At 44.8% G+C, this 13,839-nt stretch overlaps 1 protein-coding gene across 1 annotated transcript in view; it reads left to right on the forward strand.

Annotated features, from left to right (window-relative positions):
* LOC137544750 (uncharacterized) overlaps positions 1–13,512 on the forward strand; it is a 103,918-nt gene extending 90,406 nt beyond the window's left edge. Inside the window, exons 6-7 of the mRNA XM_068265841.1 lie at positions 9,383–9,534; positions 10,613–13,512. Coding sequence (XP_068121942.1) covers positions 9,383–9,534; positions 10,613–13,283 — 2,823 coding nt within the window. The 3' untranslated portion in view covers positions 13,284–13,512. The remainder of the gene's footprint in view (positions 1–9,382; positions 9,535–10,612) is intronic.
* The last annotated feature ends 327 nt before the right edge of the window (positions 13,513–13,839 follow it).

Here is a 13,839-nt window from a genome sequence, read left to right on the forward strand (position 1 = left end):
TTACCTCCCCCATACAGTATAGCTGGTGTCTAGTGTTCTCTTCTCTCCTGTACAGCGTACCAGGGACCATATGCAATTCATTTTTTCTCCCTAGTTTTCTCGTAGGTGATATTTTCAAACTTGTCAATGCCCTTTAAACCACCAAAGAGCAAAGAAAAAAAATAATTTAATTTAATTTAGATATTACTTTGTCACCTACTTTTGGTACTTTTTCCAATGCAAAGTGCTGAAAAGTTATTCTAAATTAAAGATCAAAAATTATCTCTTAGGAGAAAACTCAGGTTAAAAAGTTAATTGCATATGGGCCACGGGCGTATATGCAATTAACTTTTTCTCCTTGGAGATAATTTTTCATAAGCCATTTAAAATACCTTTTCAGCATTTTGCAATTGAAAAAGTACCAATAAGTAGGTGAAAAGGTACTACCAATATTTTCTTGCTTGCTGGTGGTGTAAAGGGATTCTGTGGCCTTTTAAAAAAACAAAAAGTGTCACTTACCCGGGACTTCTACCGGCCCCCTGCAGCTGTCAAGTCCCATGCCGTCACTGCAGCTCCCTTCGTTCCTCGCCGCGGATCACCTGCCAATTATTCATCTAACTAGACGGATAGCACTGCGGCGCGTCATCGGGAGCTTACTGCTCAGTACAAAAAAACGTTGTACCAGGGCTGTGGAGTCTGTACAAAAATCTTCCAACTCCGACTCCTCAGTTTCTGAAACCACGACTCCAACTCCGGGTACCCAAAATTGCTCAGACTCCGACTCCTCGACTCCGACTCCTTAGTCTAATAATTAACAGGGCTGTGGTTTTTGTACAAAAATCGTGCGACTCCGACTCCTCCATTTCTGAAACCACGACTCCGACTCCGGGTGCCCAAAATTGCCTCGACTCCAACTCCGACTTCACAACCCTGCTCTGTACTGCACCTGGGCAGTAAGCTCCCGGGGATGCGAGAGGTAGCGAGGCCACGCAGCCGCGCAGCCGCATACCTCCCAACTTTTTGAGATGAGAAAGAGGGACACTTAAGCCACGCCCCTGTCACAACCCTTGACCACTCCCTGTCACACCCCTTGTCACGCATACCATTGAGATTTCATAAGAATAACATGTTGTTTTATAATTCAAACCACACTGGTCCTTTCTGTCCTGGTTCATTTTCCTTCATATTAACATTTTAAAATTAGTAATGTATCAATTTACAGGATGGGAATAAAGTTTAGAGTCAATTAAACACAATTTTTAATAGAGAAATATATATATATTTACATAGAAATAGGGACAAAGTCCTGAAAGAGGGACAAATGAGGAGGAAAGAGGGACATGGCCCCGAAAGAGGGACAGTTGGGAGCTATGCAGCCGCAGTACTATTCATCTAGTTAGACGAATAATTGGCAGGTGATCCGTGGCGAGGAACGGAGGGGGCTTCAGTGATGGCGCGGGACTTGATAGCTGCAGGGGGCCGGTAGAAGCCCCAGATAAGTGACACTTTTTTGTTTTTTTTTAAAAAAGGCCACAGAGTCCCTTTAAAAAAGCAAGGTGTGAAAATATCACCTAGGAGAAAACTCGGGAGAAAAATGGAATTGCATAGGGGCCCTGTTGTCTAACAGTTCCCTCCTCTTCTTCCCATAGTGAGTTTGCCTGGTGTCTAGTGGCCACCCCTCCTCCCAGCGTCAACAGAGTACTAACAATGGAGGAGAGGAAAAGGCCACTCAGAGCCCTCTCTGTGCCTGCGTGCTGTTGTCAGTTTGGAGGTGCGGGGGGAGAAATGGGCGAATGAGGAGTGCACAGCAGAGGGGTGAAGTCACTCACCTCTCCGGGATCCATGGGATGCACACGACTCGTGTTCTGCCTCCCAGGCATTTTGTCTCTCACGTGGTGCTGCACCACAGGGATTTCATGGAGGAAGAAGACGGGTCGCAAGCGTCCTCATGGATCCGGGAGAAATGCGCGACTTCACCCCTCCACCGCCCACTCTGCATGTGGCCATGTGCCTCAACTTCACTGCCTGCACCTCCAAAATGGTGACTGGATAGGAGCCCACAGAGCGTTCTGAGTGACCCTCTAACACGCATGCCACAGGTTCGCCGCAACTGATCTACACCATTAAAAAAAAACAGCTAGCCTTGCTCATCACGACACGAGCTAATCACGAGTAACCACAGTGGTTACTCATGATTCAAATGAGTCGTAATTGGTGCAGGTGTGCGGCTGTATGCCGCAGGGTTAATTACTGAAAATGCCGCCATCCGCCCTGCGTTTCAACGAGCCTGCAAGATTCCTATTGATTGGGTTGCAAGCCTTGCTATAGCGCACTTCCTCCTTCCGGCTTGGAGGAAGTGCGCCATAGCGAGGCTTGCAACGCGACCAGTAGGACGCTGGGTGGACGGCGGCATTATGGGTAATAACCCCGTCGCATACCTGCACCAATTACAACTACTTTGAATCATGAGTAACCACTGTGGTTACTCGTGATTAGCTTGTGATGCGCAAAACTAAAAACAGCTACACCACTCCCCTCAAAACTCCTGGCTTCCTGAAAATCCCCTGTAAACAACTTCACCCACAGATCCACCAGATCAAAAAGGGGCTCCCGTCCTAGATAATCACTAGATTCTCTCTGAGGCAAACTGTATCTGGCGCCCCGGCCAAGTTTAAAGGCTCATACACACATCAGACTATAGTCTTTGGAAAATGAAAGATCACAGACCAATCTTACCACCCTTCATGTAGTATGAGAGCCATACCTACACAGTCTATTCTATGGAGCTGAACTCCCCATCAGAAAAAAATCTTTGCAAGATGCTGCACACACAGATGCTGTACAGACACAAAAGATCGGTATCTGCAAAAGATCTGTTCCTGCCAAAAATCCATTCCTGCAAATTGCAATGATAGTCTATGAGATCTGCAGATCATCATACACACATGATTTAACTGACATTCATCTGCAGATCAGATCCACCAGGATGGATTTTCAGATCTGCGGATGATTGCTTGATCTGCAGATGAATGTCAGTTAAATCATGTGTGTATGATGATCTGCAGATCTCATAGACTATCATTGCAATTTGCAGGAATGGATTTTTGGCAGGAACAGATCTTTTGCAGATGCTGATCTTTTGTGTCTGTACAGCATCTGTGTGTGCAGCATCTTGCAAAGATTTTTTTCTGATGGGGAGTTCAGCTCCATAGAAAATACTGTGTAGAGCAGGCTTTCTCAACCAGGGTTCCTTGAGGACTCTGCAGGGGTTCCTTGGCATTTTACCCCATCGTGGGGGAAGTATACTAGAGCCTAGTTTCTCAACGTGTGGTACGCGTACCCCAGGGGGTACATCTGTTGGTTTCAGGGGGTACTCGGGCCTGATATACTTCACCAAGAATAACAGATTTAGAGTTTCAGAAAATGATAAATCTTATTTAAACAACACCAAATTAGTGTTTTAACTAATTAAAAGCAATAGTAAATGCTTGGAAATAGTTTAGAACCAATTATAGTGTACTACAATTAAATATATATTTGCCAAGGGGTTCTTGTGATAATGTTTACTATGCTAGGGGGTACTTGGTGAATACAGAGCTTTAAAAGGGGTACATACCGATAAAATGTTGAGAAACACTGTACTAGAGCACACTATAATAGGTGGTACTGTAACAAGAAGCACTAAATTGAGGGGTCAGGAGACAGTATAATGAGTGGCAGTGTAATAGGAGATAGTGAAATTAGCAGCCTAACCTACTTTTAAAGACCACACCTCCTGAAAAATAAATGTAGGGGTTCCTCGAGACCCAAAAATTGTTTGCAGGGGTTCCTTAAGATCCAAAAGTTATTTGCAGGGTTCCTCCAAGGTAAAAAGGTTGAGAAAGACTGGTGTAGGTATGGCTCTCATACTACATGAAGGGTGGTAAGATTGGTCTGTGATCTTTCATTTTCCAAAGACTATAGTCTGATGCGTGTATGCACCTTAAGGTAGACATACATCTAGCGATGATGGGTAGATATGATCAAGAGACAAATCAATGAGATCTGTTGGCTGCCTATACAACGCAGGCCGATTCCCGATCAATTTCATACTGAAATCAATCAGGAATCAGCCTTGTGAAGCTGCATCCGCTGACGCTGTCCCCCCTAATATCAACTGTGCCTATCTGATGTACTATACTTAACCTGTCCGTGTCATCCATACACGTACCCCACATGGGCGCGGGTGACATCACACACGCTTATGGTATTTTGGCAACCACGTGGGGTGTGTGTATGGACGGAGCCACTAGACATGGACAGGTAAAGTATAGTGCAGCGGGAGGGCACATTTGACATTAGGGGGGACAGTTTCGGGGGTTTCTTTGCGTTTGTCACTCATCCCGATATCACACGTCGTTATGGCTGCACACCTGATCAGCCGTGACAGCCCATCCTCTTGCAGCATGTCCAATCGGCATGCTCAGCCTGAAATTGGTTGCATCGTCGATCGGGCATGCAGTTGCCGGCACTGGTAGATGTATGGTCACATTTAATCTCTGTGTTTACATAGTTTAGGGAGTTTCTCATTCTGTTTCAAATTAGGGAGATTCTGATCTGGCAAATTGGGTGAATGGTGATTAGTGTCTGACTGGCATAAGCTTAAAGCCTCATCTACACGGTACAATTTTCCGTTCGATCGACCGGTGATCTCATAAGAAATTGCATCGTGTGTAGATGTCCAAATTGTTTCAGATCAATTTTGCATTGATAAGTACCCAAAATCTATTGCAAAATCTTATCGCAATCTGATTGGACCGGTTGTAAATTGTTGAATAGATCCATCTAATAGATCTGATCTGATGGAAAACTGTACCGTGCAGATGAGGCTTTATAGCAGAAGAGTGGTAAGCTAGTTAGATGACGGCATGCGGGGGAAATGGGAGGGAGAGAAGAGAATGATTTCCTCTTCCTGCCTGACTTCCTGTCCAGCTGTGACTGTAACATCACAGAGCAGAGCAAACCCTCCACCCCGAGTGTCTGCCGTTTATCACCACCCTCCCGTACTGCAGCATAAACTATATTACTCTCTTCTTAAAGCAAACCAGAAGCATAATTCAAATAACAAAAAATCAGATACTTACCTGAGGAGGGGGAAGGCTCTGGGTCCTATAGAGCCTTCCTGTTCCTCTCACGGAATGGGCGGCTCCATACTGCGCATTTGCGAGGGAGCGTGCTAGTGCATGTGCACTACAGAGCCGCCCGAAGACTTCCGAAGCCTGCGGTGGAGAGCAGTATTCGACTAATGTGTTGGAGACTGCTAACAGGGGAGACAGCACTGTAACCCGGGGACCTGGAGAGGAATGGGAACGCTCTATAGGACCCATAGCCTTCCCTCTCCTTAGGTAAGTATCTGTTTTTGTTTTTTGTTTGAATTACGTTTCAGGTTCACTTTAACTCCAAGATATGCTATACCAGTGATGGTTAACCTTGGCACTCCAGCTGTGGTGGAACTACAAATCCCATGAGGCATTGCAATACTCTGACAGCTCTAAGCATAACTCTGGGAGGGAGAGGCATGATGGGATTTGTAGCTTTGTCACTGCTGGAGTGCCAAGGTTAGCCATCACTGTGCTATACTAACTACTTCATCCATTATATCAGTTATTGCAATTCATCTTTCAGTGATATTTACAATAATAGAATCTGCTAAGGGGGGGAAGGTATGACCTCCTTAAAAAGAATCTGTACTCTCAAATTCTTACAATAAAAAGCATACCATTCTATTCATTATGTTCTCCTGGGCCCCTCTTTGCCGTTTCCGCCGCTCCCCGCCGCGATCCTGGCTTTTAATCGCCAGTTTTAGGCAGTGTTTACAAACTAAAAACATGGCCGCCAACCAGGAAGTGATGGTTGTATATATCTCATGTTACAGTATACTACAAGTTTTTATTACATAGAGAATTATCTGCACTCCAGTCTGGGATTCTCACAGTTCTCAGCATGAGACAGGCAGCTTCCTTCCCCCTCAGAGAGCTCTGTCTTTGAGTAGTAAACAAAGCACACACAAAGAGCCTGGAGGGGGCGTGGAGGGGGCGTGCATAACTTCTCCATATCACAGCAGAGGCAGCACATTCCTCCCTGGCTCGACAAAGCTTGACAAAGAAAAGAAGATTAGATACATTACAGAGACAGTGCAACTAGAAAAAGCTGCAGTAATCCAGAGCACATTAGAACAGGTATAGGAACTTATAGGATAGAAGAAATAAGGCTGAAATTTTGTAACAGAGTCTCTTTAAAGGATACCCGAGGCGAGAGACAGAAGTGCAGTTTAACTCGCAGAACCTGAGGCTCCTTGCAGCCCCCTGTGGCCTATCAGGTCACTCACTGTGGTTCTGATCCACTCCACTGTGCCACTGCCCAAGTCGAACTATGTCATGTATGTGTGGCCCTGGCCACGTGCCTCCTTGATTGCGTTTCTGTGGCTGGGAGCAATCTGCTTATACACAGTTTGTAAGACCTACACTGTGCCTGTGCAGAATGCTTCCATCAACGGAGCGCGATTGAGGAGGTGCGTGACTGGGGCTGTGCATGCGCAGATCTTTTGGAGGGGGCAGCGGCACACTGTAGTGGATTGGAACTACATGGGGGGGGCATGGAGGGGGCTGGAAGAAACCCCAGATCACTTAAATTGCACTTCTCTCACTCGCTTGCTGTATCTTGTAAAGCATGCACAACCCCAAAATCACCAAGGCAAGTTCTAATAACACTAAGAACGATAAGTGAATGTAAACTGTGTACAGAAGCTGCAGTACAGTTTGCTTCCTCTTCTTTGTAGATTCAGCTGTTGGGATGGTCATTTCAGGTATGACCATGTGTCATTCAAAGTAGTGCCGAAACAAGAGGCCAGACTATATTTCCCAGTTCTACATTAGAAAACATGGCTGAAGATGCTGGAATAGTTTGCACATTTTTTCTTTTAGCTGTGCAGTAACATGCCCACCTCATCGACATCCCATTGCATTTTTGATCTTGACCGCATTTTAAAACTGGACTGTCAGACACAAAATCAAATTCCATTTACCCACTGCTCTGTGTTTATTATGTAGTCTACACCCTGACCCTGCATTGTAAGGATTCCAATATAATCATAAACGTTTCTGCTGTAATGAATCTTATCTCAAGCAGCCTAGCCCTATTGTGGTACATTGCTGGGGGGAGGGAAGCTTGTTATCTCCCCTTCCACATTCCTGTTCCTCACTGATTGGCTGAGGGCAGTTCAGTGTGACAGGCTGAGGCTGAGAAGGGAAATACACTTCACCCCTCTACAGAAGCTGCTGAAATACGATCTATGCTGTGCTCCCATGTGTTTACAAAAGCAAGCTACATATGACAGTACAGTTTCTAGGATAAAAAAAGAGTAAGGGAGGAAATGACATCGGGATTGGCTTCAGTCAGAGGCAGTAAAGATGGAAAATGCCTGGAACAGTTTTATCTTTATTTACTATATAAACAAAACATGGACAGTACAATACATATGTTATGTAAATAGAACAAGTATTTATCTACTTATATATGTGTTTTTTTCCTGGGATAGTAAGGCTGTCCCTGCTGCTTTAAAGAGAACCTGTACTGAGCAAAAATATTTAAAATAACCACACGAGGTAACTTCAAATGAACATTGCATAGTTACCTTGCCACCAGTTCCTCTCAGAAGCTCACCATTTTCTTCTGACAATAATCCCTTCCAGTTCTGACAATATTTTGTCAGATCTGAAATATATCAGTTGCTGTCAGTAAAATATCAGTTGCTGTCAGTAAAATATCAGTTGTTGTCAGTTATAGCTGATAGGAAAACTGATGTACCAGGTAATGTCCATGTTTCCCTATGGCTCAAGTGGGTGATGTTACAGTTTAACTGTGTGCTGACCAGAAAGCTGTTATGGGTAATGCCCATTTTCAAAATGGACGAAAAATTCCCTTGATCACAGTGAACAAACAGGATGCGGGACAGGAGAAAGACACTGAGGAGTAGACTACATGGAAGGTAAGTATGACTTGTGTATGCTTATTTTGACTTTTAATTTTCAGTTCAGGTTTTCTTTAAGATATTCTAATGAAAACCTAGCCTGAAATTGGAATTCCTAAACAAATTATGCCGTGGAAAGCATATGTAAAGCTCCCCTGAGGTGCTTTACTTTCATTTGTGAATGCCCCCCCCCCCCCCCTCTTTTGCTAGAAGCCCACTGTAATGATTTATATCCAACCTGCCTGCAGGGAGGGCGTTACAGAGATCCCATAATGCTGGAATATTTTATATACATTTCAATGTCCTATGCGCCATATTGATTTTTGTTTCTTATTGTCTCCAGGGAACATCTACCTGTATGGTGCCTCTCTCATTACAGAAACTCAACTGCGTTTGGGCCTCTGAAACTGGACTGCTCCTGAGTAAGTGAACAGCTTGGAGGAGTATGTATGCTGCGTGTGTGCATTACACAATAAATGCTTTTCATAGGCGTGTGCTCTGCTGCTTAGGTGTCTCTTACAGGATACCCGAACAGACATGTGACATGATGAGATAGACATGGGTATGTACAGTGCCTAGCACACAAATAACTATGCTGTGTTCCTTTTTTTCTTTCTCTGCCTGAAAGAGTTAAATATCAGGTATGTAAGTGGCTGACTCAGTCCTGACTCAGACAGGAAGTGACTACAGCGTGACCCTCACTGATAAGAAATTCCCCTCTTTATCTCTTTCTTGCTCTCAGAAGCCATTTTCTGCTAGGAAAGTGTTTTATAGTTGGAATTTCTTATCAGTGAGGGTCACACTGTAGTCACTTCCTGTCTGAGTCAGCCACTTACATACCTGATATTTAACTCTTTCAGGCAGAGAACGAAAAAAAGGAACACAGCATAGTTATTTGTGTACTTGGCACAGTACATACACAGGTCTAGCTCATCATGTCACATGTCACTTCAGGTATCCTTTAAAGTGAACACGAGGTGAAAATAAACTGATGGGATAAACAATTGTATTTATTAGGGTTGCAACGCTATAAAATTCCATGGTATGATAACCGTCTAAAAAATACCACGGTATTACGGTATTATACAATTATTTGGACCCAGGCCCCCCCTTATATTAAATAATGTGCCCCCACCCCAGTGTGGGGTGCCCCACTCCCTCGGCATACATACGATTATATTGGTGAGTATATTTTAAGCCCCCATGGTGGCAGCGCAAGTTCAATACTGTTTTAAAAAAAACCTGAGACCAGGAGAGAAAAACAATTCTACATACCTGGGGCTTCCTCCAGGCTGATCACTCCCTCGCCGTCCTCCTGTGCTGCCTGGATCCTCTGCAATTCGCCCTTAAAAGTCCTCTGGTCTGGAGTGTACTGCGCATGTATGCCCCGGTCAGGGGAGTGTTGGCGGAAAAATGCTCCCGGCCATGGGAGAGCACGTGTCTGGACTGCGCCTGCACCGAATGGAGGACTTTCCGGGGCGAATAGTGGACAATTCAGGCAACGGAGGACGGCGGCGTGGGATCGATCAGTCTGGAAGAAGACCCAGGTATGTATAATTTTTTTTCTCTTCCCCTGTCTCAGATACCCTTTAAGAAATACGTGAAATAAATGTGACATCATTCGCACAACTGATTTTTGTTGTATAGTTTGTTATTAAAGGACCATTACAGTGGAAAAAAGTAAGCAACTCAAATCTGACTGAACCAACAGGTTTTGGACAAGTCCATCTCCTCATGTTAGATTCTTAATGTTTTCTTTTGTTTTCAAATGCATTCCCTGCATTCAAAAGCATTAGACAGTTGCTAAGTCTAACTGCCAAAATAGTGTACAAATGAGTGCGGAGGCTGGCTGGCGTGTTACTATTTTGGCAGTTAGACTTAGCAACTGCCATCCTGAAAATGCTTTTGAAAACAAAGAAAACCCTGAGAATCCCCCATAAGGACATGGACTAGTCTAAAACCCGTTGGTTCTGTCCGATTTTAACTGCTTGCTTTTTTCGCTATAGTGGTCCTGTAAGTTTTTTTTTTTTTTTAACAAGGTACATTTTCTCTTGTTCACCGTATAATGTTAGGTACACACAATGAGATTTTCTGTCAGATTTACTGTCAGATTGATTATTTCCGACTGGTCCCATCTGATTTCCGAACGATTTTCCATTCTCTTCTATGAAAAATCGAAAATCGATAATATGTCAGAAGTAATTGGGCAGTTATTTATGTATCAATTCTCTTGAAACATAAATGGCCAGGTTCCAAGCTGACCGATCTGCATGCTTATTGCATTACTAGGCTACCTAAGCCCGTTTAAAAACGGGCTCTAGGTAGTGAAGTTACTGCCGCCAGTCAGCGTGCACCCGCATGCCTGCTGACGCACGTGCGCACCCTGCTCCCTGGCCCGACCTCCTGTCCCAACGGCTGTCTGTACTGCGCACATGCGCAATACAAAAAAAAGCTTCGTACGGACAGACAGGGAAAGTGGATGAAGCAGGGACAGTTAGGTTTTATTGTATAGGATGGACTGTGTGTTGTGTAATCAGCAATAAAGTTTCTTGATCTAGGATGAAATGTTCTTTGAGCATGTTCTATGGGTTACATTCCTGATAACATTCATATTTTTTTCAACAGAATGCCAGCATGCATCGTCAAAGGGTGTTCTTTCCACTGGCGTCAGAAGGACCCGGACATCACGCTGCACGTCTTCCCTCGTAACGTGGAGCTGATCAAGACGTGGCTGCTTCAGATCTTCAAAGAAGGGAAGGATCTGGATGAGTTTGCAACGAAAATATTCAACAGTAAAAAAGGTGTCTACCGCATCTGCTCCAAACATTTCACCAGCGCCAGCTATGAAAAGAGGTTATCCGGTAAGGTGTTACGGAAGGACGCCATCCCAACCATTTTCCCTTCGATCGATCACCTTCTCGATGAGGAACACAAAGAACATCCTTATGCCAAGAAGAAAAGACTCCAGATGGCAGCTGAGAGCGCCGAGACAATATCGAGTCAAGACATGAATTCAGCTCAAGTCTTGAACACAACTCAAGAGACTGATTCAGCTCACGTCTTGACTTCAACACTAGACATGTCTGTTCAAGATGAGACGTTGACCCAAGAAGCGATAGATCCTTCTGTACCATCTACTTCTGCGTTTATTGCAGCGGCTGAAGAATTTGTGTTATCGCAGCAATCATGGAATATTTCAAGTCGTAGTTATCTTGACTTTCCTTCTCCACAGTACATCGATCTTTGTTCTACGGGAGCAGGCGATGACTCCTTCTTGCCGTCCCAAAGTGCAGATGACATGAGCTCTATTAGCCTTCCAAGAAAGAGAAAATACCAGCCAAGATCCAAACGAACAACTGGAACATTAACTGAGTATTTTCCTGGGCAAAAACACAAATCTGTACAATTTGATAAGTCCATGGGAACTAAGGATAAATCCATGCAGATCTGTCGAAGGCCACCTCACCGGTCAATAGCAATCCAATGCAATCTTGTTACCCTTCCTGCCTTAACTCATGCAAGGGACGTGTCATCAGAACATAAGACTCAGAAACTGGGTGAGCCTTCTTCAGACTCCACAATGACCTTTGAGGACATCATTGAATGCATAGAGGAAGAAGAAGAACCAGTGTCACCTGGGTGGTCTTCATGCCCAGCTTCTCCAGATGGAGAGTCCAGCATAAAAGATCATCTACTGTCTGAGCCAAGATCTGAGTCCCGACAGCCTAACAATGGTTTTGGCCTGAGTGCAAGTAAACTGGGAGCTGACCACAATCTACCACAGCACAACGACGAACGTATTAGCAAAGATCCAAAAGATGTTGATGTTTCACCCATATTGCTGCCTGAAAATCACACCTCAGATGAGGTCAACGACAGAAAATTTATAGTGTTTGAATCTTGCTTGAACAAGTTGTTGTTGTGCTGCAAATGTTTAGGAATGGCAAACTGTTGTGGGAACATAACCAAACTGAAAAAATACCAAATAGGCTCTGCGATTATGGTGACTGCTATCTGTTCACTAAAACATGAGTTTCACCTGTGGACCAGCCAGCCTTTGATTGGGCACATGCCGGTTGGCAATCTCCTGATTTCTGCGGGTATCTTGTGCAGTGGCTTGAGTTTTACTAAGGTAAAGAGTCTTTTCCATCTCATGGGCATTCTTGGAATCTCAAAATCAACCCATCACAATAACGAAACCTTATACCTGTTCCCTACGATTGATCGTCACTGGAACCTGGAAAGGAGCAGAGTCATCCGGGCCGTAGGAATCACACCCGTAGTGTTGGTGGGGGATTGCCGGCGCGAGTCACCAGGGTTTGGTTCCAAATGCTGTACCTACAGTTTCTTGGAATACCAGTCTAAAAAAATTATTGACTTTCAGGTTGAAAATGTAAGTCCTTCTACCTCTCTGGCAGACCTTGAAAACAAGGCTTGTGGAACTGCACTTGACCGGTTGATGAAGGAGAAAGTGAATGTTTGCATAGTATGCACAGACCGAAACGCTGGGATAAGAAGATTCCTGAAGAAACACTATAGACACATTAAGCACCAGCTGGAGATTTGGCACTTCACTAAATTTGTGTCCAGAAAGATTTCAGTAGCCAGCAGGAAGAGGAACTGTAGACAACTGGCCACATGGGTTGGCCCTGCTAAAAATCATCTGTGGTGGTCTGCTAACACCTGTGATCAGAACCCGCTTTTACTCAAAGAGAAATGGACTTCCATCATTCACCACGCGGCCAACCAACATCAGTGGAATGATGCAAGATGGTATCACTCTTGCTGTCACTGTCCTCTATTCGAAGAAGAGGAGAGAGGCAAGGAGTGGCTCAAGGCGGGTTCTTCTGCCCACAGCGCACTGGCGGAGGTTGTTCGGAACAAAAATCTGATGGATGACCTTGAGCACCTATCCCATTTTTGCCACGCCGGCGAATTAGAGGTGTATCATTGCACCTCCCAGAAGTACTGTGAAAAAGGAAACCATTATTCTTACTGGGACTTGGTGGCTCGTTCACAGCTTGCAGCCCTTGATTACAATCGCAACATTGACCAGATGCAAGCGGTGGTGAAGGCCATGACCTCTTACGGCGATGAGCAGGGCACACCGCGACAGCGCTGCAGCTACAGGCAAGCAAAGAAGGACTTGGTGCTATCCAGGATTTTTGATCACACAAATCAGGACTTTATGAAGGCCATCATGGCAGATGTTTTGTTTCTTGCTTCAGGAGAGAAGAAGAATCACGCTTGGACTTCTAGATGCAAAGAGGCTTCTACAAACACTTCTGCTCCTTAGCCAGTCGTATAATGTTGACCAAAATTCTTGTTATCACAAACACTGGTTCGCACTACAGCTGGGGGCCCCAGTCTCTCACTGGCTTGGGCCCCCAAACCACCATGCGATACCTAGAGTAAAGTGTGGGTGGGACCTGGACTTTTCACCCCCAGGTAATTCACCCCCACTGCCTCTGAACTGAATGCTAACTGCAAAACACACAATTCGCTCACTCCCAGCTAAAGCAATTTCCTACCTTTATTTGGTCAGCAGGCGCCAGTCAGCCAATCAGGTGTACTGTCATACACCCTTTGCCTGCCGTACCAAATCTAGCAGTAATTGCATAAATTAGGTAGCATCCCAGGATGTGGTTGACAGGGGAGTGGTTAGGGAGGGGACCGTGTGGGAGATGTGCCTACACGGGGCGTCCCTGTAAAAGACGTAATCATCGATTGCATCCAACCAAAGCCTCCCACCTGAATGCTACCTAATTTATGCAATTACTGCTAGATTTAGTATGGAAGGCAAGGGGTGTATGACAGTACATCTGACTTGCGCCTGCTGACCAAATAAAGGT

The sequence above is a fragment of the Hyperolius riggenbachi genome, chromosome 2 (assembly GCF_040937935.1).
Source record: "Hyperolius riggenbachi isolate aHypRig1 chromosome 2, aHypRig1.pri, whole genome shotgun sequence".
NCBI classification, from domain to species: domain Eukaryota; kingdom Metazoa; phylum Chordata; class Amphibia; order Anura; family Hyperoliidae; genus Hyperolius; species Hyperolius riggenbachi.